This window comes from Dreissena polymorpha, chromosome 8 (genome assembly GCF_020536995.1).
Source record: "Dreissena polymorpha isolate Duluth1 chromosome 8, UMN_Dpol_1.0, whole genome shotgun sequence".
NCBI classification, from domain to species: domain Eukaryota; kingdom Metazoa; phylum Mollusca; class Bivalvia; order Myida; family Dreissenidae; genus Dreissena; species Dreissena polymorpha.
The window spans coordinates 59,420,915-59,445,280 of record NC_068362.1 but is presented as its reverse complement, the minus strand read 5'-3'; the positions used below and the strand labels follow the sequence as shown (position 1 = coordinate 59,445,280).

General features: G+C 35.6%; 3 protein-coding genes across 6 annotated transcripts; 2 read left to right on the top strand and 1 right to left on the bottom strand.

Moving 5' to 3' along the window:
* Positions 1–5,434: 5,434 nt before the first annotated feature.
* Positions 5,435–6,256, top strand: LOC127840563 (uncharacterized). The gene has a single exon (XM_052368974.1). It carries the CDS (start codon positions 5,435–5,437, stop codon positions 6,254–6,256), a length of 822 nt encoding a protein of 273 aa, XP_052224934.1.
* A 900-nt stretch (positions 6,257–7,156) lies between these two features.
* On the bottom strand, positions 7,157–9,986 carry LOC127842780 (uncharacterized). Of its 3 annotated transcripts, XR_008031874.1 has the most exons (4): positions 9,723–9,986; positions 9,300–9,382; positions 7,342–8,875; positions 7,157–7,300 (listed from the first exon to the last, which is right to left on the bottom strand). XR_008031874.1 is itself a non-coding variant. In XM_052372488.1 (3 exons), the coding sequence occupies exons 1-3, from the start codon at positions 9,898–9,900 to the stop codon at positions 7,628–7,630; spliced, it is 1,509 nt and encodes a 502-aa protein (XP_052228448.1). In that variant the 5' UTR covers positions 9,901–9,986; the 3' UTR covers positions 7,157–7,627. The 3 variants fall into 3 exon arrangements, 2 of the variants coding, with proteins under 2 accessions (XP_052228448.1, XP_052228449.1); XM_052372488.1 differs by having other exon boundaries at positions 7,157–8,875; XM_052372489.1 differs by lacking the exon at positions 9,723–9,986 and adding an exon at positions 9,499–9,619 and having other exon boundaries at positions 7,157–8,875.
* LOC127842781 (uncharacterized) lies at positions 9,334–23,971 on the top strand. 2 transcript variants are annotated; one of them, XM_052372490.1, is made up of 4 exons: positions 9,334–10,163; positions 19,940–20,542; positions 20,826–20,984; positions 21,957–23,971. In XM_052372490.1, the coding sequence occupies exons 2-4, from the start codon at positions 19,979–19,981 to the stop codon at positions 22,674–22,676; spliced, it is 1,443 nt and encodes a 480-aa protein (XP_052228450.1). In that variant the 5' UTR covers positions 9,334–10,163; positions 19,940–19,978; the 3' UTR covers positions 22,677–23,971. The 2 variants fall into 2 exon arrangements, with proteins under 2 accessions (XP_052228450.1, XP_052228451.1); XM_052372491.1 differs by lacking the exon at positions 9,334–10,163 and adding an exon at positions 10,471–10,580.
* Positions 23,972–24,366: the final 395 nt, after the last annotated feature.

Genomic DNA, 24,366 nt, shown 5'->3' with positions numbered 1-24,366 from the left:
AGCCTATGGGAACACAGCTTCGTTTAAACATAATTTCCGCGTTTAATATTGTGTACCGAAAGTGAAAACACTATGTTGAATAGTTGGAAAGCTGGTTCTCGAAATATAATCGATTTCCATGGATGTTTATGCTAGTAAGTGTAAACTTATGTTTAATTTTGATTGTGTGAGATGTGCAATTACAATGTGACCGACTGTCAAAACGATTTATGCATATTTTCAATGTAATTTTGTGGTAGCCTGAACGATTGCAGTACATGCCTTTGCAAGTTTGCTGTTTGATGATCGCTTTTAAAAGCGAACAGGCATCTATGTATTCCTTTAGAACTCAGTCTTCCGCGTTGTTTATTACCAAGGGTTTGCAAATCGGTTGACATAGTCTATAACCACGAGTCGGCCATTCTGTTCTGTGTTCTTCTTGAACCCCCTTTGTAGAGGAACCAAACAATCGTTTGTAGACAGTGAATAATCCTCCACCGAATATAAACACTATATTACACGTTCACACTATTCACTCCTTAAATCACACACCTTTCACTAGAATATAAGTCTATCCACTAATCGCGAATATATGCGACTTAGAACTGTACGCGCGATTTTTCATTAGTTGTTAAAATATTAAATGAGATAAAAATAAAAATAAATCATTAAATGAATTTACGGAAGGCCGGAGAGTGCTTCTGTACATACATTAGAATTGTATTGCCTTGAATAAAAATACCCAATAAACACTATTGCCAGTTTAATTAAGAATTATGCGCTTCTTTAGTTTGTTTTTTGTGTGTGTTTGGTACGGGGTGGTCGCTGGCTTGCATTGGTCACCAAGAGCAACTGACGTGTCCTGTCCAGACCGTACAACAACCGTCCACAATGCTTCTCAAACTCGTGAAATTCTGAAGACAAATGGGTTTTCAGGAAAGTCTTTAAAGTTGGCCAACTGTTGATGAGTATGTAGAGCTGTTCGTCTACGGGTAAAGTATTAAATGAAGTCTCTGTTATCGCCCCCCACTGTCGTTCTATGTCTACCATAATTGACTGTCTAACACTATGTAGGGCACTACACTTGAGCACAAAATGTTCTGCGGTTTCGTTCTCTTCACCACACATCTGACATGTTGGGTTTATGTCATACTGGTTAAAGTTCTTACGTTTTGTTTGGAGCATGTAAGTCCCTGTGAGTAACCGTACCTTTGTTTTTAACCGTTCTGACTCTCTGGCCGTATATTCCAATGAGAGCAAAGGGAGAATCTTACCAGGCACATACTTATCTTGTCTCAGGAAAAACAATGTAGAATATAAGGGTGTTAAACTGTTTATTTGATCACTCCAGTAGCTATGAACCGCCTTGAGTACACGTGTCTTCCATTTTCCCTTCTTGGGTGTGTTGTCAGCTAAGTCAGCAACAGTCCCCAACTCGTACTTCCACATTATATGCTGAACTTGTATGAACCAGGATGAGCTGTCAACTGATTTAAAGCTAATCTGACGTTCAAGTAGCGCCCACTCAATACTGTTTCTATCTTGCGAGCATATAGTATGTAAGAAGGTCAGTGCCTGTATGTGAATTTGTGCTTCGATCGGTAAAAGTCCGGTTAGAAGATATACTGCCGCATTGGCTGTGTTGTCTGGTAGTCTAAGAATTTCTTTAACAAACTTTCTTTGGAATGCTTCGAGACAGTTTATAATGCGTTCAGGAGGTAATAACAGTTCCAATCCATATAAAAGCACGGGAAGAACATAAGATTTGTAAAGATGAATAATGGACAGTACATTTAGTCCCGCTTGCCCTTTGTAACCACTACCGAATATACTATATGATTTCCTTCTTGCTTTTTTTAAATTTTCATCCACATTAGCTTTTTGGTTGTTCAGCATAGAGTCAGTTCGTATAATACCGAGATGTATAGCTCTTTGCACAGATGGAATTTCGTCATTGTTCATGAAGAGGGGAGTAGACACGCCCTTTTTACGTTGGTGACTAACATGGATATGCACGCTCTTGGTAGGCTGTAACAGGTATCGCTCCATATTGGCGAATTCTGCTGAAATGTTTAACAGTTCCTGCGCTTCATTGGCCGTTTCGGCACATAAGCATATATCGTCCGCACAAGCACTGGCCGAACAGTTGACGTCACCAATAGTAGATCCCACCCTGGCTTCTTGTAGGCGATCAAGCAGCGGGTTAACGTAGACCTTGTATAGGTCGGTGCTCAGTACTCCACCCTGCCTAACGCCCTGCTGAACACTGAACTCAGCCGAGACACGCCCCTTCCACTTAACTGCACTAGTGGAGTCCCTATGGAAGCTATCGATTAGGGACCAATGTTTGTCGTAAACTCCAATGTGACCCAGTCGTCGCATAAGGTGTTTGTGGTCTACTACATCAAACGCAGATCTCGCGTCCAGAAAGATCAAGTGCATTTCGGATCTATTGTCATGACATTCACGATACAGTTCTTCTACTATAAAAGCTGAATTTAGTGGTGAAGAGTTCTTAGTAAAGCCCCGTTGGAATATATTCTGGCTGCTCTTTATGTTTGGTGCTATCCTATCGCGCAGTATTGCTTCAATGACCTTGCCAATCACCGGTAGAATTGTTATGCCTCTATAGTTCCCTGAAACATTGGGTTCACCTTTGTTTTTGAAAATGGGAGTCACCACACCTCTCTTCAAAGCCGCAGGAAACAGTCCACTAGCAAATACATGGGATACAACCTTTAAAAGATACTCAAAGGTGCTGTACTCACAGTTCAATAAATGTTCGACTGACATGTTGTAAACATCAGGCGCTTTACCAGTATTCAGACTTTTAACTGCTTTTTCAAGTTCAATTTTAGTTACAGGTTGGACGTATTGATTGCGGTTCATATTCACAGTCAGTTCGTATTCAATATTGACGATTTCATCATATACATTGTCGAAAAGTTCATTGGCAGCCTGTTGCCCAAGAGCTTCAAAATGATCATGAAAACCACATAAAATTTTATCTTCTTGGTACCGTTGGTTACCTACGTATAAATCAGTAATAAACCTGCCCTGCTTGTTACGTTGGCTATTCACTAGCTTATGAAATGTTCTAGAGTCATATTTCCTGCTTTCAATTATCTTCTGTTTTAGTTCATAGTCTTTTTTCGCAATTGCCTGCCTAACACTGGATCGTAGTGCCCTCTTAGCCAAGTTCTTTTCAGTTAATAAACTACTCTCTCCACGCGGTCTACCCGCCCGCTTCCAAGCTTTGTATGCATTTTTCATGTTCATGACATTGTCTCTAATTTCTGGGTTCCACACCTTTAACTTAGGTTTAGAATTAAACGGTTTCCTTCTACTGGCAAGATTTGACGCAGATTCACTCATAAGCTCACAGAAATCTTTAACAACCTCCTCGACATTATCATCATCAATTTCAGTTTCTAGGGTTGCGAGACCGTCCTTGACCCTAATGGAATATACGTGTTTATCAATAGTTCTCCAGTTCACCCTAGTGCTTATTACGCTCTCTTCTGGCTTTATATTTAAAGTAAAATTACACAAAAGTTCAACCTTTATAGGATAGTGATCCGATGTATTTGTCCGCAGGTCATTAAGTACGACCTTTCTTGAAGTGATTAGCACTGATGGCACGTTGTACAGAAAAAAGTCTATCTCGGTGCACTCATTGCCTCGAGGGTCAAGGTATGTTTCCCCGGAATTCTCAAATTTAAGATCAAAGTCATTTACCAGTTCTTTCAAGTAATTAAGTCTTCTAGATCCATGAGCCCCTCCAAGATTTTCGTTAAAGTCGCCGCCCAAAAGGATATAATTGTCAGTGTTATATTTTAAAATGATTTCCCTTATCTGGTCCACACAATCGCAAAACTCGGTCACATTACCGCTCAACCCTCGACAGGGCATGTATACAGACACTATGACTAATCCCTTATTGTCCTTGGAGTTAGAAAGTTGCAGGCATTGAATTCTGTTTCCTCCGTCGTCAAGCACGGTCACTTTTGGATCAAGTTCTTTCTTCCATAAAACACCTACCCCATTTTGATTCCAAAACGAGGCTCATAACGCAAACAAAGGAAAATGGCAGCTTATCACTGTTGTGTTACATTCTGCAACAATGACTCAAGATATGACAAATCATTGTCATTTCATAGCATTCCAAACAATCCAAATCGAAAAAAAGAATGGTTGATAAAGATCAAACGGGATGAAGGAGCTTTGTTTAAGGTAAAATTGAATTACATTACACTAATTTCGGATGGTTTTTTTCGGATACGCATTGTTTGGAATAAATTTTTAATTTGCTTGCAACGTTATTTTACACGTTTTGTATGAAAGAAAAGTGTTCGTTATTCGGTCAAATGTATAGTCATGATAAAAAGCAGAAACAGGGTGAAACTCTGATTAAATAATTAAAAACAACAACAGAGTATTGAAACGTAAAATATGTAAAACAATAATATAATCGAAGACTTGGTGGCCATATATTTTGAAATTAGTTAAATGATTATTTCTTTTTCAGGTTAAACCCCAAACAAAGGTATGCTCAGCACATTTCCTGTCAGCTGATTTTACTAGAAGCCTGACAGGAATGAGGTGCTTGACGAAGACAGCAACACCTTCAGTGTTCAACTGGACCAAAGATACACCGTCTAGAAAGCCACCCCACAACAGAACTGTTGAACAGACACGTTTGAAGAAAAGAAAGTTAGAAGATGGCACACCGTAAGCAATTATAATAGTAACGAACACAAGATATATATTTATCATTTTTATTTTTAATTATAAATATCAAAGCTGCATAATTAATAGTTTAGGCTAAGCCTTGCACTGTAAAAATCAAATCAATATTTATTTATTGCCCGTATGAGATAACATGTAAATAACATGTGCTTTGTCCATATGAGATAATATGTAAATAACATGAGCTGTGTATAGCTTTTGACAGACTTTCTCATCTCCTGATAAACATGATCTTAGCCTTTGATAACATAATATTCTGGATGTACATGTTGCATATAATTATTTGTGATAAATACACAATGCCAATTATTTTAATTTATTCTTAATCATAACTCTTGAATAAAAAATGTTTAAGAGCTTTACATGGTATGAAAATGTCAAAATAAAATGTTTATATTTATTTATTTTTTTCAGAGAAACTGACCAAGATGATTTTCACTCATTGCAATCAGCAGATGAAATTATGACACCCACAATGGAGTTCCATGACTACATCCAGCCTGAACCAATGTCGGAAGAAAGCAAGTTGGCCAAGGCAGAGGAACATATCGCGTTCCTGGAGAACAAGTTAAGCCAGCTGTCAATGGAGAGGTTTGGTTTGGAACGGTTTTCATCGGACCCTAAAATGATACAGTTCTACACAGGTTTCATGTCTTACAACATTCCGATCCATGTGTTCCATCTACTGCAGCCTTCAGCCGAAAAAATGACAAGATGGACGCAGATTCAAAGGCAACGCAATGGACAGAGTAACTCAATCAACACAGATATGACATCAAGAAAGGAGTCCATGCCTTTAATTGACCAGTTCTTTATGTTCCTGGTGAAACTGCGGTTAGGTTTATTTCAACAAGATCTTGGTGTTCGCTTTGGTGTTTCCCAGTCAACAGTGAGCAGGATTATCATCACTTGGGCCAATTTCTTGTATTTTCAACTTGGTTCTTTACCAATATGGCCATCAAGAGACCAAATTGACATGCACATGCCGGAATGTTTTAAAGCGATGTATCCCAAAACCAGAGTTGTCTTGGACTGCACTGAACTAAAAATACAAACACCATCAGCCATGTCTCTGAACTCAGAGTTTTACTCTTTTTATAAAGGGACAAATACCTTCAAAGGACTGATAGGGATCTCCCCTATGGGAAGTGTGACTTTTGTATCGTCTGTGTTTGCTGGCTCAATTTCCGACAAAGAAATTACGAAACAGTCGGGAATTATACCACTGCTTGAAGCTGGAGACAGTGTGATGGCGGACAAAGGATTTCTGATTAGTGATTTGGTTTCCACCCGGGGTGCAACACTGAACATACCGCCATTTTTAAGTAAGCGTGATCAGTTTACCAAAGAGGAGGTTGAGGAAACCCAAGAAATAGCTCGTGTCAGGATTCATGTCGAAAGAGCAATTCGACGAATTAAAGAGTATCACATTTTTGATGCTCCTTTGCCAACTGCATTGGCTGGGTCAGCTCTTCAAATCTGGACTGTGCGTTGTCTCTTGACACTGTTCCGTGGTCCATTATTCTAATGAGATTCAGAACTGTAGTGGAAAGACTTTCAGCCTCTTATGTTGAGATTGTTGTTCATTCTCATATGTTAAGATTGTTGTACATCATTTTTTTTTTATTAATCCATTTAATAGTTTATGGATGCCAACCATTCTTACATAGTAGACAGACATTTGTGTAAACTTTTACATGATAACTAATTTTTAATTATTTATTTCATGAGAATGGTATATCTTTCATGGTTGATATTAAGGAGCACACTTTTCAAAATAATCTTTAGTTTAAAATACAATAGATCATAAGAAAGTTTAACTTTGTATAACAATCTTTAATGAAACAGTGACCCAAAGTTTTCGTTTGTTTTGTATTTCCATTTCAACACTTCACTGTACCCACAATTGTTTTGTTAACCCTTTGCATGCTGGGAAATTTGTCATCTGCTTAAATGTCGCCTGCTGAATTTATAAAATTAGCATTTTCTTCGATTTTTTTTCAAAGAATACTATCAGAATAGCAAACAGTTTGGATCCTGATGAGACGCCACGTTTTGTGGCGTCTCATCTGGATCCAAACTGTTTGCAAAGGCCTTTAAATTCAGTTCCAGCGCTGTAAGGGTTTATGTGATGGTTACAAAAATACCTTCAATTTAGTTTTGTATTTTTATGCATTGACCAGCACTGAACTATAACTTTGATAATGCTTTTATTCTGTTGACAATAACTGAACTATTGTGAATGAGTAAAGAGTTTAAGACAGAAAACAGTAATTGTTATTTAATTCCCTTTTTGTTAGAAAGTCATTCAACAAAAGTTTGTTGATAAGTTGATTAATTAAGCAACAAACTTTAAGGTTTTCACCTCTAGAGAATAATATTTGCTTCATACATGTCATGCAACTGCAATCATACTTCAACAAACATATATGGATATCTATGTTTATTAACATTATCAAAAGATGATTATATCAGTATATAAGCTACCCGGTAATTTAAACTTATTTATTTTAACTGTATTGCATTTAAAGCTCATTTCCTGGGAAGAACCAGTACTTTATTGCATTGAAACCTCCTTTCCTGGGCAGAACCAGTACTTAATTGCATTGAAACCTCCTTTCCTGGGAAGAACCAGTACTTAATTGCATTGAAAGCTCCTTTCCTGGGAAGAACCAATACTTTATTGCATTGAAAGCTCCTTTCCTGGGAAGAACCATTACTTTATTGAATAGAAAGCTACTTTTCTGGGAAGAACCAGTACTTAGTGAATTAGATCATGAAAACATTATGAGATTAGTGATCAAACGCATGAGTTCTTGATTACTAGGCAAATAGCACAGCTATGACAACAACGCAACCTCTTTCAGTATATTTATGAGAGAATAGAGCTCATGTTGCTCTAAACAAATTTCTTTATCAGATGCTGATGGTAAAATATACTTAGTTTGGAAAACATATCAGACCACAATTTGTCATTAAAATAAATTCTCTCGATATGCATGTCGTTTTCTGTCCAGACACACAAGTCACACCATGGAAGTCCAGTAACTGCCATTTGTCCCATGACCTGCATATAGTAGGAGTTACTTTCCCGAAGACTAAATGTCCCATCAGAGTTTTCTTTCAGACATGGTGCTTCCTTGTATGACTCCTTTAACGGGCACTTTATCTCTAGGAGGCCGAAAGGATCAGACTCTGAAGGGTCATACACAATTCTGTCTAGAGACGCACCGATGAATGGAGCTGCTGGATTTATAACGAATCCACATGGTCTTACATTCACTTGTTTATGGGTTGAGTATTCAAGAGCTGCCTCACATTCATGTTCCAGTCCATGTTTCATGGCAGCTGTCTGTATTTTTCTACCACTTGTTAGACGTTCCACGAGTGATTCGAAGTCCTTCTGTCGACTCACTACATCCTTAAAGATTGAAGCAGTCAACCACTTTTGTCGTAGTCTGTTCCAGAGTGGATTGAGACTTTGTGATCGTGTCTCACGCTCAATCTCAACAGATTCACTCTCTGATACCTGCATGCTATCCATAAACAGAGATTCATTCTCAGTCAATACTGTGGCATAGACTGGTTGTACATAACGATCATGCACGGGAAGCTTTGGAAACTCTGGCCCCTCAGGTATCCGAAATATGCTGCCATCTGCTTTTGGCTCCGGTAACTGATGTGCCAATGTACTACCAATATACACTCTCCCATATGCAGTTGTTTTCACTGGTGGAGGATTACTTGTTTGTGGCAAAATCTTAAAAATCTGTAGAGTGTCATCACATAGTGGTAACAATGTCTGTATGCCATCCACAAATGAATTGTCAGGGTAGGGTGTGTTCACAGGATTATACAGAGTGCTGCAAATACAGGACTCTGATTGTTCATGAAGTGACTTCTTAGGGTTTGGCTTGACAAATGAGACCTCATTGACAGGTCTTGGTTTGATGCCGTCAACTTTTGATGGAATGTGAAAAGACTGCGGGCAAGATGTTTTCGACACCAGTTCTGGCACAGTTGTCTTGTGAAGCGTCTTGTAGTGGGCCACCTGGTTAACTAAGGCTGCAACATGGGCGCACGAACCCTTTCCAGCACTGCATGCACATGACTGTGACTCGATCTCCTTGGAATTCAGCATGGATATCTGCGAACAAAGAAAATAATGACTCCAATGAAATGACAGTATACATGTAAAACTGTTCAGCAATTGTACCAAATGACCTTAGTTTTTTTAATTATTTTCTCTTTCTTTAATATTTTTAAATTTGTTATGCAGATCTACATGATATATTTCACATATAGTGTTAAAGAATATACAGGAAATGGACTAAGTTCCAGTTGTGTACTGTAATAAACATATAACATATTTATGTATAAACATAAAACATTTTTATGTATAAAATGAGATTTCCGATCTCGATACTGGGTTCACTAGCACAGTCATCCGTCTGACTTTATTGTTATAACGTTATCATTACACTAAATCAACAATTTGAAAAAAAAACACACACACAAAGGTAATACAAAAATCTATTTATTATTTAAATAATTTTCTTATCACAACTTACATGTACATTCCAAACTGCACCCTTCTTGTCAAAAGATCTGCAGCACTTGGCTCGAACAAAGCATCCCCTAGGATGGACTTTCACTGAAATAAAATTATAAAATATTTAACGTACATAAACACACATTCGTGTGTCCATAACACTTTAAACAGTAAAACAGTGAAAAATTATATTCAACAAGTGTCCATGTCGTTAGTACCTAAGTCAATATCTTTTGCCCGAGGCCAAGGACTATAGTCATGAAATAAAAATGCATTAAATTGTTTTAATCAAACGTCAAACAGAATGTTAACAAGAAAATACAATCTTACAGATTTTCAAATAGTGTAAACAATCTCCAACAGAAAATCGTCGGTCGATCTATATTTATCAATGTCACAATGACCTGTCACGGTTAGTTGAGATTTTGACATGTGTGTTTACCTTCGATACCGTGCACATGGTGTCCGAAAAAATGCCTGTATCCTCTATCTAGATGCTTGCTTGGAACCTTTGAGTGTTTGTTTATAATTTCCTGCACTTCTCCCATAGAAATATTTGGAATTGGTTTCAGATTTCGGGTCCAACCAACATCACTTAATCCTTGTTTTGCCGTCGCCATTTTTTTTCTGAGCACGGACCGTGTAAATCAACCATGCGTTATCAGCCTCGTTTTGAGATAATCGATACCGAGGCGTGAATAAAGTCTATTGAAGGAGCAGTGAGCTTCGGAAATTGTCTGGTGTGCCGAGATCAGCATCGCAAGTCTGGGTCATATATATAAGTAACTTCTTTATGTTTTGTTATTAAGTACAACAAACGGAAAATTGTGAGGGTTCGTTGAGGAGGTAGCAGCAAGGAGAGGGGATAGCAGCTAATGCCAAGGTTATGTGACTTAATACAGATAGCACGCTATGTTTACATTATACATTATTACATTATGTCAGTGATTTTTGTTTTTTATACAATTAAAACTCCTTATAAGGAAAAATAAACCTACAAACAACTTATCAGGTAAATCTTAATTTATTAAAATATTACTATATGTAGTAATAATTTGCGATGTAAACACATTCACGCATACCGTTTAAGGTACAGCAAAATCAGTAGTGATATGTCACGATATTTTGACCCCGCTATTTTAGGCTCGGATTTTATCGCTTATCTAAATGAGTCACATGAGGTTACACGCTAACAAGGTATGTTAGTTGGATTTGCGTGAATACATTTAACGAAAGATATTATATTTATAAAGTGTTGCTGGTACGGATCTAAAGCCACTCAATGTCAAACATGTTCACAGTAAGGGCAAATAGAAAGTCTTACTATCTGTCTTATCGTGCGTCAGAGTTTATATTGAACGGTCTGGGTCAGAAATGTGTGATAAGCTTAACATTGCGGGGCTGTGTCACTTAATTGTGAAGCAGTTTTACCGTTTCTGTTGTTGTTGTTATTGTTGTTGTTTTCAAAACGTTTAAGCCGGTGATATGTATATATTTCTACATACACAAAACTGGCAAATATATCGATACGCTAAAGATAAAAAACGGGAAGCACACACACCGTATAGCCTAAAGGGTGTATTCATTAAACAGAAATGTAAAGTGGCTAAACGGGGTGAAAATACACGCGACTCCTTGCCGAAAACCACGAACACGACGTCATTTCGTAAGTCAGTTCCAACTAACCTCACTTAAAGCAGGTATATACGATTTTGTCAAATATTTATGAATTTATATAAAATGTGTAAAAAAACTTATTATATATATATTTCAATATAAATTAAAATAAAAGTTAGGAAGAACATGTGTCGAAAAATGCGAAATAAGCCAGATATTTAATTCTGAAATTGAAAACGGCTGTACAGCCGAATTCGCCAGCATGTATACCATACATGTACGATGTGCATCTAAACTTACGAGGGGTGTTCCAGAAGTTCGTGGATTTTCGCTATAACTTTCATTTGGTAACATAAATGGACAAACAAATAGCATGTTAAGAATATTTTGTCCTTTCCAAATATACTCTCCAAATATCATGGAAATACTAGTACATAAAACAATAAATATATATCAGAGATTTAAACATGTGCACAATGCGCACACCGACGCACGTGTAACGTTTCTGTTCAACGTCAATGACGTTATGAAGTTAATAACTGTCAAATCTTTTCCACATAATCACCTCCAACGCGAATGCACTTTATGTGTCGGGAAATCCACTTGTCAAAAGTGTCTCTATACCAGTCAGCGTCAAAAGACGACACGATTCGCTTTGCTGCAACTGTAAGTTCCTGTTTACTTGCAAAGCGAATACCGCGCAACTGTGATTTAACTTCCGGGAAGACGCGGAAGTCCATAGGGGCCAAAGTCGGGCTGTAAGGAGGACTTAGGCGCTGTAACGTGAAATTTGCCGTAAATTCTGTTTATCAACGACATTTAAACCAAATTTAAATTCGCCACTCTGGATCAGCAGACGATTTATTTCATAAATCAATCTCTGGGTTAATGGTCGCCATCTTTCGAACTACTTTAAAAAGTACAACAACAACAATAACAGTAGAAGACAAGTTTAATTGCGAAATGTTGAAAAATTGAGTACATGTGTCACGGTTGTTGAGTGAAATAGTGTTATTTTCAACTGTGTATGAAGCATGTGAACTGGTAGTGGAATAACCGAATTGTTGGTGGAAATGGAATTTAGAAATATATCTAATAATTCATCATCGTGTAGAATTATCATCAGCATCATTTCTGTGGAACATTGCACTATTCAAAATACAAGTGTTTCATAGATATGGTGCTTTTGACATAGTTCACTAACCATCAAGACTGAAATGATTCATGCATACAGGTAAAGTAAATAATTGAATTTGTGCAGAATGTTTATTTTTTGCAAATTATTATTTAATTTGACCAATTTATTTTAGATTGATTGCACTGAAACTCAAAGTCTAAAGCTTAGTAAGACACTTAAGCCAGTTTTCTGAGAAGAAACAATACTTGTTTAGAGTATAGCAGGCTCATGCGGCCTCTGGTTTATTTATTTGGCCTCAGCCTTTAACCTGGGTCGCTTTGATTTCAGGTGTTTAGCCCCCATATCAACAAGGCTTTTGACCCTATATGTAGTAATTCATATTGTTTAAAGATTTTGAGAACCCTCACTCGGTGCCAGTGGGGATAAAACAGGGACCTTCTTATAGCTAGATGAATGCATCAAATATGCCAGCAACACTTTATAATCAATAACTTTATAATTGATGATTCTGTTCTTTTAACTACATTACTAACTTACCAAAACAATGTGAAACACATTTTTATGCCCCCAAAGGAGGGCATATAGTGATCGCACTGTCCGTCTGTCTATCCGTCACACTTTGCATTTAGGTTTCGAAAAAATGCTCATAACTTCTATGTCGCTTCAGATGTAACATTCATATTTGGTATGCATGTGTATATGAACAAGGCCTTCCCATACACACACAAATTTTGACCCCTTTGACCTTGAACTTAGGGTCGGCGTTTAGGTTTTGAAAAATGCTCATAACTTCTATTAAAGCGTTTATCGGGGGCATGGAGACAGCTCTTGTTTTTGCTACTGTCCTCTGCACATTAACCATGATATATCTGCATATATGCATCCAACCAAATCAGTAAAACTATTTGTCACTTAATTACAGTAAACTTATTGCATGTTAACTTTTCAACAATATATATATACATGTATATATAATTATATATAACAGATCTTGAAAAAAACACACATCAAACTTCAAATTGTTTTAGTAAATTATAGGCTTTAATTGGTATTGTGACATTGACACCACTCATGCATGCGACTATACAATTATTCAACTATGGAACACATTATTTATGAGAAATTCCAATACATCAACATATCGTCTCAGATTTTAGGCAGATAATCTAGTGCTTTTTTGCTGCCATTTTTACTATTACACATATTTTCATTTTATGTTATGATGCATTGATCTTGTTTCTAAATTAACCAAGCAATCATGTTAAACTTTTGAAGAAAGATGTTGTCTGATAAATATAGAAAATATAATCACTACAAAGTGAACAAAATTCAGTTGAATACTTTGACCAACAAAGATTTGCCAAAGAGCAATTCAGATCATGATTTAAATTAAAAACAAGTAATATGAAAGTCTGCCTATTGGATCCCAGTTAAGACTTATTTGTCAAATCTGCACATTAATTTTCCCTTAGCCATGTAGAATTGGGGACTAAATACTATCAAGTCATGTAAAAAGGAGCTGGGTATAGCACGCTGCTATTGATCTCTTGAGCTTTCACATGAATTTTACGGGCAATTTTCATACAACAAATGATATTATATAGTGTAATGATAAAGCATTATGAGCACAAATTATACCTCTTACTAGTGGTGCAAAAATCATTTAAGTGTCACATTTCAAAAGAAAATTTATATAAAAAGGTATTATTAATTGTTAAAACGTTATAAAAGGTTATTTCAATTCACTAAAGCATTTAATTACAAGAACAAGTGCATTTTATGTCCATTACAATACATGTAACAGTATTGGCATTGTATGCATTTGATGTGCATTTAATACACTTAAAAATGCAGACAAGACACACTTCTAACAGAAACAAATGTATTTTTTTCTGCATTTTTCCAGCATTAATACTCTGCAAGTGTATTTTTTATCATCCCAAATACACTTTACCAGGAAAAAGGTATGTTAAAATGCATTTTTAGTTTGTTTTAAGTATATTTTCAAATGCATTAAGACACTCTTTTCTTTTGCAAAAAATGTTGAACAAAAACTTGAAAATATTTAATATACTAAAGTGTAGTAATAATTAAAGTTTTGTATGAGCATCAAAAACAGTGTCAAATTCATACCAGTGCCTATTTAGTAGCAGTAGGCCTTATATGGTCTACTTGTGGTAGAAATAATGCATTTTGTATAATACAACATACATAAATTAAAAAATACAGCTGCCCATACAGTTCAATACAATGTTCAATTAACTACACTATGCAAAGTTGAAATATGACATCAAGCTTGGAATAATCTTTTCAATAATGAATAATATGCTGTTTTAATTTATAAGTGAAATAGACACTTGCATATAAAAACTGATTTTAAATCAAAACTAAATGTTTAATTTGATTTTTAGCTCCTCTGGCCAAAGGTCCTATGTCCCTCGTGCATCCATGCATAAACTTTTCCTTTAAACATCTTCTCCTAAACTACTGGTCCAATTCTGATGAAATTTCTTAGGAATGTTCCTGGGGTGTACCTCTTTCAAATCTGTTCAAATTATGCCCCTGGGGTCAAATTTGACTCTGCCTTGGGGGTCACAAAATTGAAAATTTGCTTAAATAAGGCCTATTTTGTGAAAACTTTCAAAATCTCCCGTCCATAACCATTGGGCCTAGGGCTATCAAATTTGGTATGTAGAGACATCTAATAGTCCTCTACCAAATTTGTTCAAATTATACCCCTGGGGTCAAATTTGACCCTGCCCCGGGGGTCACAAAATTGAACATATGCTTATATAGGGTATATTTTGTGAAAACTTTACAAATCTTCTCGTCCATAACCATTGGGCCTAGGGCTACCAAATTTGGTATGTAGTGGCATCTTATAGTCCTCTACCAAATTTGTTCAAATTATGCCCCTGGGGTCAAGTTTGACCCTGCCCCGAGAGTCACAAAATTGAACATATGCTTATATAAGGCCTATTTTGTGAAAACTTAAAAAAAATTCTTGTCAATAACAATCCGGCCTAGGGCTATCAAATTTGGTATATAGTGACATCTAATAGTCCTCTACCAAATTTGTTCAAATTTAATCCCTAGGGTCAAATTTGACCCTGCCCCGGGGGTCACAAAATGGAACATATGCTTATATAATGCCTATTTTGTGATAACTTAAAAAAAAATCTTGTCCATAACCATTAGGCCTAGGGCTACACAATTTGGTATGTAGTGACATTGTATAGTCCTCTACTTAGTTTGTTCAAATTATGCCCCAGGGGTCAAATTTGACCCTGCCCTGGGGGCCACAAAATCAATTATATGCTTATATAGTGCCTATTTTGTGAAAATTTTAAAACTCTTCTTGTCCTTAACCATAAGGCATAGGGCTACCAAATTTGGTATGTAGTGACATGTTATAGTTCTCTACCACGTTTGTTAAAATTATGCCCCTTGGGTCAAATTTGACCCTGCCCGGGGTCACAAAACTGAACATACGCTTATATGGGGCCTATTTTGTGAAAACTTTAAAAATCTTGTTGTCCATAACCATTGGGCCTAGGGCTACCAAATTTGGTATGTAGTGACATCTAATAAACCTCTACCAAATTTGTTCAAATAATGCCTCTGGGGTCAACTTTGACCCTGCCCCGGGGGGTCATAAAATTGAATAAACGCTTTTAAAGCGCCTATTTTGTGAAATCTTTAAAAATCTTCTTGTCGAAAACCATTTGGACTATGGCTACCAAATTTGGTATGCAGTAACATCTTATAGTCCTCTACCAAGTTTGTTCAAATTATGCCCTTTGGGTCAAATTTGATCCTGACCCGCATGTCACAAAATTGAACATTATATACGCTTATATCTTTCTTATTTTGTGAAAACTTTAAAAATATTCTTGTCCTTAACTCTAGGACCTAGGGCTACCACATTTTGTATGTAGTGAGATATAGTAGTCCTCTACAAAGTTTTCTCAAATTATGCCCCTGGGGTTAAATTTGACCCAGCCCAGAAGGTCACAAAAGTGTACATGTGCTTAAATAGGGCCTATATTTAAGTATTTGCACATGCAGAGAAATTTGTTTCAGCCTTTTTTCAGCAGTGGAGTGATACAGGGCCATCATGGCCCTCTTGTTTAAATACTCAAAAAATGAAACCGTGTTCATGCTTGCATGAACACAGTTTATAAATGCTGTCAGAATTATAAAATATGCAATTACTATAAATACAAATGCCAGGGAAAAGTGCTTTTTGTACTAAAAAATTCGAATAAATATTACAATATTACATTTTGAATACTTTAGTATGTAATTAACAGTTTTTGTCTGAGAAAATCACTAAATTTTATATATTTATTCAAATTCACATAAATCATATTTCAAAAACACATCATTACTTCAAATCCTTTCACACAATACTGAAAAAAAAGCACAGTTTCTGATTGTTATTGATTCTTTATTAATTAATACATGTACCATTTTTTAATCTTGATGCATCCTCAATTGTATAATGCACATCTTAATCTGTTTTAACAATTATAATATTAAGATTAAGGCTGACTCAGTAAAATAATAATCCATGATTTCTGCAGTACTTGCAGACAAAATAGAAATACTGCTGTGATATTATCTATCTATCTACTGGGATATTAATTTGGCTTCAATAGAAAAAAATCAAAGCATACACATGTATAAAATGTGTATGTATATATTAGTTAAACTTAAATTGATTGACCATCGATAAAAGATATTATAATATATGTATGTATATATATATCCTTGTAAAACTAAAAATTAAATATGTATGTTTCTATTACATCATAAAGGACTTTTATTTTCAGACAAAGTACAGTGAAGCTTAAAACAGTATCCAATTGTAACAGTCAATTTTGGGAAAATCAACCTTATAATTATTTTCTGTGTTGGCCAATGTCATAATTGGTATAAAATGTATATTGAACTGGAAGTTCTCTTTATTTTAAATGATAACATTTGCTTGGTCAGCCATAATTGTCACAATCAAGTGGTCTTTTTTACACTGTAGTTTTCTCACTGACTATGGGTTTGTTCTGAGAATGAGCCACACAAAGTATCGTTGGGGAGATGAGTTGTCAATTTTATGTTTATCAGTCTTTCATAATCCAGTATACCTGTAAAAAGGGAATTTGTAACTAATAATCACACAATATACACAATTAAAATTGTATGCATTTAGATTTATTTAGTACTGCACATTAATCATTTTCCAAAAATATGTAGCAACATTACATTATATAATGCTGCAATACTAAAGTAATTTACTAATTAAAGGTCGCTGATGTGTAATGGATGTGGTGTCCACCTAATGATCTGGAGGTCACTGGTTTGATCCCCAGTGTGGGAGCATTCTTAAGAAATCTCCAAGAGACACCCAAGTACTGGTTCTAGGCCCAGGAAACGAACTCAAGAGCATTTCACATACATGTACGTAGTTAGTACTTTAAATTTAATTGAACTAAAAAAGGGTTAAAACTAACAACTGAAACCCTTATTAATACATTTTATTTTGAATCAAGCAAATGTGGAAATTCATTAAAAATAATGAGTAAAATTTAAAAATTCTACTTTAAAGTAATCATGATAATTTAGATCATTTTCAGAATATTTAATGATGATAATGATACAATTATATATTCCCTAAATGATAAAAATAAAACATGTAATGTTAATTTATGAAAAAAAAACGTTTTAATTTTATCAATATCATGGTAATTACAACTAGATACAGGCAATTAGATCAGAAACGTGCATTAATTATATTAACCCATTCATGCCTAGCGTCCTGAAAAAAAGGACATTGCAAACAGCGTAGACCCAGATGAGACGCCGCATAATGCGGCGTCTCATCTGGGTCTGCGCTGTTTGCTTAAAGAAATTTCTGTAAGAAATATTCTAAATATAGAAATAAATATACCAGACACCCCTACTTTTGGAAATAAATTGATCCAATTTAGAAGGATGGGTGAGTCCACTGGGCATAAATGGGTTAATGAACAACCCAGACATTTGTAGTGATTTATGGTCACTATTTCATTTGATTAACGTTCTATACATAACCTGTCATAAAAGGTATTTTATAGCCAGTACTACAATCGGCAATGATAGTCTGTATTGCATACATATTCCAACGTCTATTATCGATTCGCTTCCTCAAACTGAACAAATATTTAATGTTTACATCGCGAAACGTAATGCATCCAGTTTCACTTTCGGTTTGGTTGGTTTGGTAAACACCGTAATTTCATTTTAAAAATTGGATGAAAGGGTGATTAAATAATACTGGAAAAGTAAATCACTTGGATAATAGGTCAAAATGCAACACAAATGAACGTTAATAGTGCTCTTAATATCAAAGTTTCGGTAAAAAGTTTGGCGCTAGTTCAACGCGCATGTATACAGCCTCATAACAATAGACTGACAACCTTTTGGGTAGTAAAGTAGTAATACAAGGCAATATGGCGACCGTTAGCCACGAGGCCTATCTTACGGAGGAATCCGAGATAGCCGATGTATCACGATTGTTAAATTCGCGTAACGCTCATACAATAAAATACACGCGTGCGCCGCATGTCGTTACTGAGGTCTCTATGGCAACGCGTTTCAAACGCGCTTTATGGAATTCATGCATGTTTAGCTTATATATAAAGTCCGTGATAATTGGTTTGTATAATATGTACATTTCATTGACTTTAACCAGCAAACTAATAAGTTATAGCGAAAATCCACAAACTACTGGAACACTCCTCGTAGTTTAACGGTTTATAATACAAAGACGAATGCTTCGGTTATTGTAGGAAAATATGTAAGTCACTATCGGCTCGGGGCGCTTATTTGTCTTTGCTGCATTTTATGAAATTCGGCTTTAATGTATAATTTTTCTTGCCTATTTTGTGTTATTGTAACATGTTTTATCAATATATAACAATTAAACACACATAAAAAATCGTATATACCCGCTTTAAAGACAGCTCCGGCATGCGCATTCCATCCATGAAGGATGCGTAGAGTAAACGTAAAAAGGTTGTACAGTTGTTGAACGGGTTTATTCCTAAATATAGACACGCATCAAAACGATGCATATTATTTTTTTTTATGAATTATATTTATCAACTAGTATTGTTTTATTGATGAATCAGGTAAAACAATTATAAACCAAACACGTCTTGAGATGGATTTTAAAATAACGCCTAACCAATGTCTTACCACACTTCAGTTGCGTTATCAAAATTGCGTTCAGAGATACATCGCCTTTTTAACTATGTTAAAATGCAATACTAGTCCCCATGAGGTCTCTTCATATAAATTTCACTCAGTGCTGATACAAAGAGTCCAATCTATTAGGCAGCACGTTGCTAAAAATATACCGTGTTAAAAGTCTCCATTTAATATCTCCATTTAATATCTCCCTTTAACTGTTTCGTTTTTGTTAAGAGTATTTTTTTGCATCTAACTGATCATACTTATGGTCAATAGCCATATTCCAAACAATATCCTAGTTTATTCGCTCTATATATGTGTGCGTACGTGCGTGCGTGAGTGTGTGTGTGTATGTTTATGTGTGAGTGCGTGCATGCGTGTGTGTGTTTATTCGTTAACCCTCATAGTCTATTGAATTTGATTTGGAGACACAACAATTTATTTCAAATGTAATTTCGTAATTCAATAATAATAACGTCTTTACAACGAAACGAAACACATATTTCGTACATCCACCGCATCTACGCTAAAAAGAATTCGATATTACAAGATTTTATTAATAATTACATTATTTATATATATATATGTATTGAAACGTGTTGAAACGATGATTCGTATTTATTTGTTTAAAATCCATACTTTTTATAACAATTGTATTTTTTTTGTAATTGCAGTTGCAAGCAAACCAAACTTGAGAGCTTGACAATTTGGATATGGCCAATTTTCAAGACGTTTTTACTAGCACTGAATATCGAAATTGGATGAAATGCCATTTTGCACAAAGCCTTGCTAAGGATGTTCTAACTGATGTCGTTGAGGCAGAGATTGAATCGTTTCGTATTCAGATACTACACCATGCTCAAGTCACTACGCTTCAGCCACATGGCACAGTATGTAACAAATGCATGACTCCTAATGTTATCAAATGCCCTACAAAGACAGTGTGCAAAACAAAACACAGAGGCTGTAAATTTCACAACAGTGTCGCTCTCAGTAACAGAAGATGTCCAACGAACGGCATGTGTGATAGTTTATGCAAAGCGATTATTGACAATCATCGTTTTAAAGGACCTTCCTGGAAAAATACGGACGCAACCCAATGGTGCACAATCGCGTGGTCGATTGCTAAATGTTACATGCCCCCAGATGGGTACGATAATGTTAACACGGCTCATGACACCGATTTTAACGGCATCGTGAATATCATCATAAACTGTATCAAATTTCAGAAGTACTTTAAAGACGACCTAAGCAAATCTGCCAATATCTGTACAAAGGTAATAAGATAATAAGATATTTTAATAAGAATTAATAATATTTTAACTTTTTAATAATAATTAATTTTTAATTATAATGAATGGCGATGGTTATTGTTCTCTTCAAGTGCTTGCGTGGCATATTAACTGTTGTTAAATAATTGTCTCTGTCTGGTCTATTTAACATTCAGAACGATGTTTATAATTTGATAAACAACAATGGTTCATACTGATATACTTTTGTTTACAACATAATATTTGCTCAAACTGAATTTATAGAAAAATAATCAATTGGTCTTTTTAGGTTAGAGACAAGTGCAAAACGCTGAGACATTCCCCTACTATGACGATGGCTGATGACGAGATGGGCCATTTTATAGACACCCTTGTGGGCATTCTAAATGATTCAGTATACGTGAACAATCATTCTAAATTTACTGAGACAATCCAGAAACTACGTAAGGTAAAGACGCAAACATCACTGAATCGTGTAGACATTTGGCATTTACAAATAATTTAAAGATTCCAATTGTATACACACATTTTTGAAATAATGATTTAGCAGCGAGTAATACGGTTGTGTTACGAAATTTGAAAATGAAGGTGTTAATCGTTGAAAACACGCAGATCTGTATGAGCAGGGCGTATATTATCCACGCAGCAACTAGAAGCTCAAATGGACAAAGCATAACTTAATCTTCAATCTAATGTTTAATCAGTTTAATCAGCGACGATACAAGAAATACAACGTTATTCTATTGAACTTTTCCTTATAGTACAATAGAATAACGGTGCATTGTTTGTATCGTCGCTATCGGACTGCGTGTGAGTTAAAAACACTACATTCAAGTCAGCATAAAACCGAGAAAAAAAGTTATTCGCGGGAAACCATTTAAATATTGTATTATTAAGTACCTTGATCTGACAGGCGTTAATTTAATTCAAGCTTACCACTCCACGCAGTCTTTACGTCTCCAAAATACTCAAGTTGTCAAAACACACGAAAGTTATTTACCAGAAACCTGGATAGACAACTTCGTTTGACAAATGTTCAATTATAAATATTATGTCAGTTGTAATTGGTCTTTGCAAACCACTTAGTTGTATTTTGTCTTTGCAAACCACTTAGTTGTGTTTTGTCTTTGCAAAACACAAGTGTCATTTGGACAACTGCTTTTGCGCAACTAAAACATATATTTTAGTCTAGACCACAAGGGAGCACTGAAGCTACGTTTTATCACGAGGCGGCTTTAATAAAATTCATCTGATAATTTACCATACATATGCATAAAAAACAACTCTTTTTCTTTAATGACTTTACAAATTGTTTTTTGTTTGGGATTATGTTTTTATTTTTAAATGTTATAAAGCTTCATCTTATTTCCAAGGGGAAATACGATTTATTCAACAATTTATTTATATGTTTATATTTCAGTTGAAAACAGATGCATTTGGGGTTTCTGCAACTGACATGAACCGAACGTTAGAAGATGCGCTATTAAATCTAACCACTATGGTCAAGAGCTGCAGCGATATAAAGCTTGAGGACCGCGACTCTTTAAAATTACAACATATGCTCAATGTGGCAGACTCGCTGCACCATCTCACTGGTGATGTTCGAACCCGCATAGAGCATGCTCTTTCTGGTGAAAAGAATGAAACGGCGTCGTCAAACAAAACGATTGGCGCTGTTGCGGCTAGTGTCGCTGGTATAGCAGGGGTTGCATGCATAACAGCGGCATCATTAAGTGTCGGCGGAGCTGGACCTGCGTCAATGGGAGCCTGTATGTCAATGGGAGCCGGTATAGCAGCAGCTACGTTTGCCTCGACTGCTGAATGCACACTTGCCTTTGGTTCAGCATTATTAGGCGCTGTTGCTGCGCCTGTTGTGCCTATCACGCTAGCATCACTATATGTTTGGCGCCGTATTCGTGTACCAGTTCAGAACGAAGGGATTACAGCAGAGCCTACAATTCCAGAGTTAAATGATCTTCGTCAAATTAAAGACTTGCAATTAGCGACAATGACAATACGGGAAAAAGTGAAACAACTGTTTAACCAGAGTCATATTAAGCCGTCCGAAAATAATTCAATAGAAGCTGATACGGTACAAGTGCATATGAAGGAAAATAAAGTTCATTACATGAAAAATTAACTCGTCTGTAAAACATCAGTTGAATATATGTTTATGATCAAAGCTTTGGAAAGAAAAGATTGTATAGTTTATCGTTCTATTGGTACAATACGAAGTGTAATTTGAATTACATCCAGAGGCATCGCACGCTTTTATGTGTACATAAACAACATGTTTGATGAGCACGCATGCCTCAGACAATTGCTGCTGCTAGACACAGCTGTTTACTTTTGTAAACCAAGAAATAGCATATCGCAAATAATTTCAAAGTTTAGTCTGATCATATTGGTGGAGTCTTCATTGTCATTTGTAACAGATGTGTAATAGACATAGTTCAGGTGTTGTAACATGCCGTTGTGCTGTTGACGAACCAATGAAATTTAGCCGTCAAAGATAAAGCCCTTTCAATTATTCTCGTTCCAGGTCAAAGTGATATTAGTAAATATGGGTTAGAGGTGAATGGCAATAAACTATACATGTGCAAATATCAAAGATTTGCAAGGGTTCGTTGTTTTAATGTATAAAAATATGAGCAATTCATTGACGTTCGGACGGACAAAAATTGGGACTTGACAAAACAAAGTCCCGTATCATCATGAGTCACAGTGAAAGCTGTGTTTTATTTTAAAGATGTCTTTGATAATTGGAATGTACACACTGCAAGATGAAATTCCAATTGCCTTTGAATGTTGGTGTTAACACGTAACCGTTCACGTCAAGATAACTGCCTTAACACTTAATATAATTATATGATTAAATATAAATTAAAGGCGTATACTGACTGACGTCGTACAAATATTAACAATTGCATTTATATTAAAAACACCCATGTGTTGATGAAGTTAACTGTTCGGTCTATTAGCGTCAAATTTAACACTCATATTATGTTCTTTTTTAATGTTTATTCGCTCAAAACTGTGAAGCGGCTATAACGCGATATGCGTTTAAAGTTGCTTGAAGGTCCTTTTTAGAACACCTATTGTTACTTAACATACCTGAACGCTCGGTGTTGATATAATTTAACACAAAGATCGCATTGAAAATGCACAATATCCTTGTCTATTAACGAACGCTTTGTTTCAACATTTGTTTCATCTGAACGCTGGATGGTATGATGTCATAGATGGCAGATACGTCGTCATGTCGCCAAACGCGTATGGATACAGATTTGTTTTACCGCAGCTTGTTTGTCGTCTCCTTTAGCCTTGTTTTGTGTGATTCATACTTAACAATATCCTGACTGTAATATCACGGTCAAGGTATGTGAGAAAGACGGTATAATATCAAGTGAGAACATGCATTCAATTTATAACTACTCGGAGTTGGCTATTCTACCGTGCGTGTGTTACATGCAACAAATGTGATATATATATATATATATATATATATATATATATATATATATATATATATATATATATATATATATATATATATATATATATATATATATATATATATATATTATGATCACGGCTCCAAAGTGGTCTTAACCGTTTGGCTGTAATGCTGTATATAAAAAGTTAAAAACGGAACTTCAAATGATGGTGGCATTGTTATTGATGGCGTATTGTACAATTCCATATCTGAGACCAGTTCTTTAATCTCCGACAGCTCTGAGGATATAACCGCAGAAGTCAGTTGAAATGAAACTGAAATAATCCCTGACAATGACAGCCATTGGTCTTGTGAATGTTACCAAATAATTCAT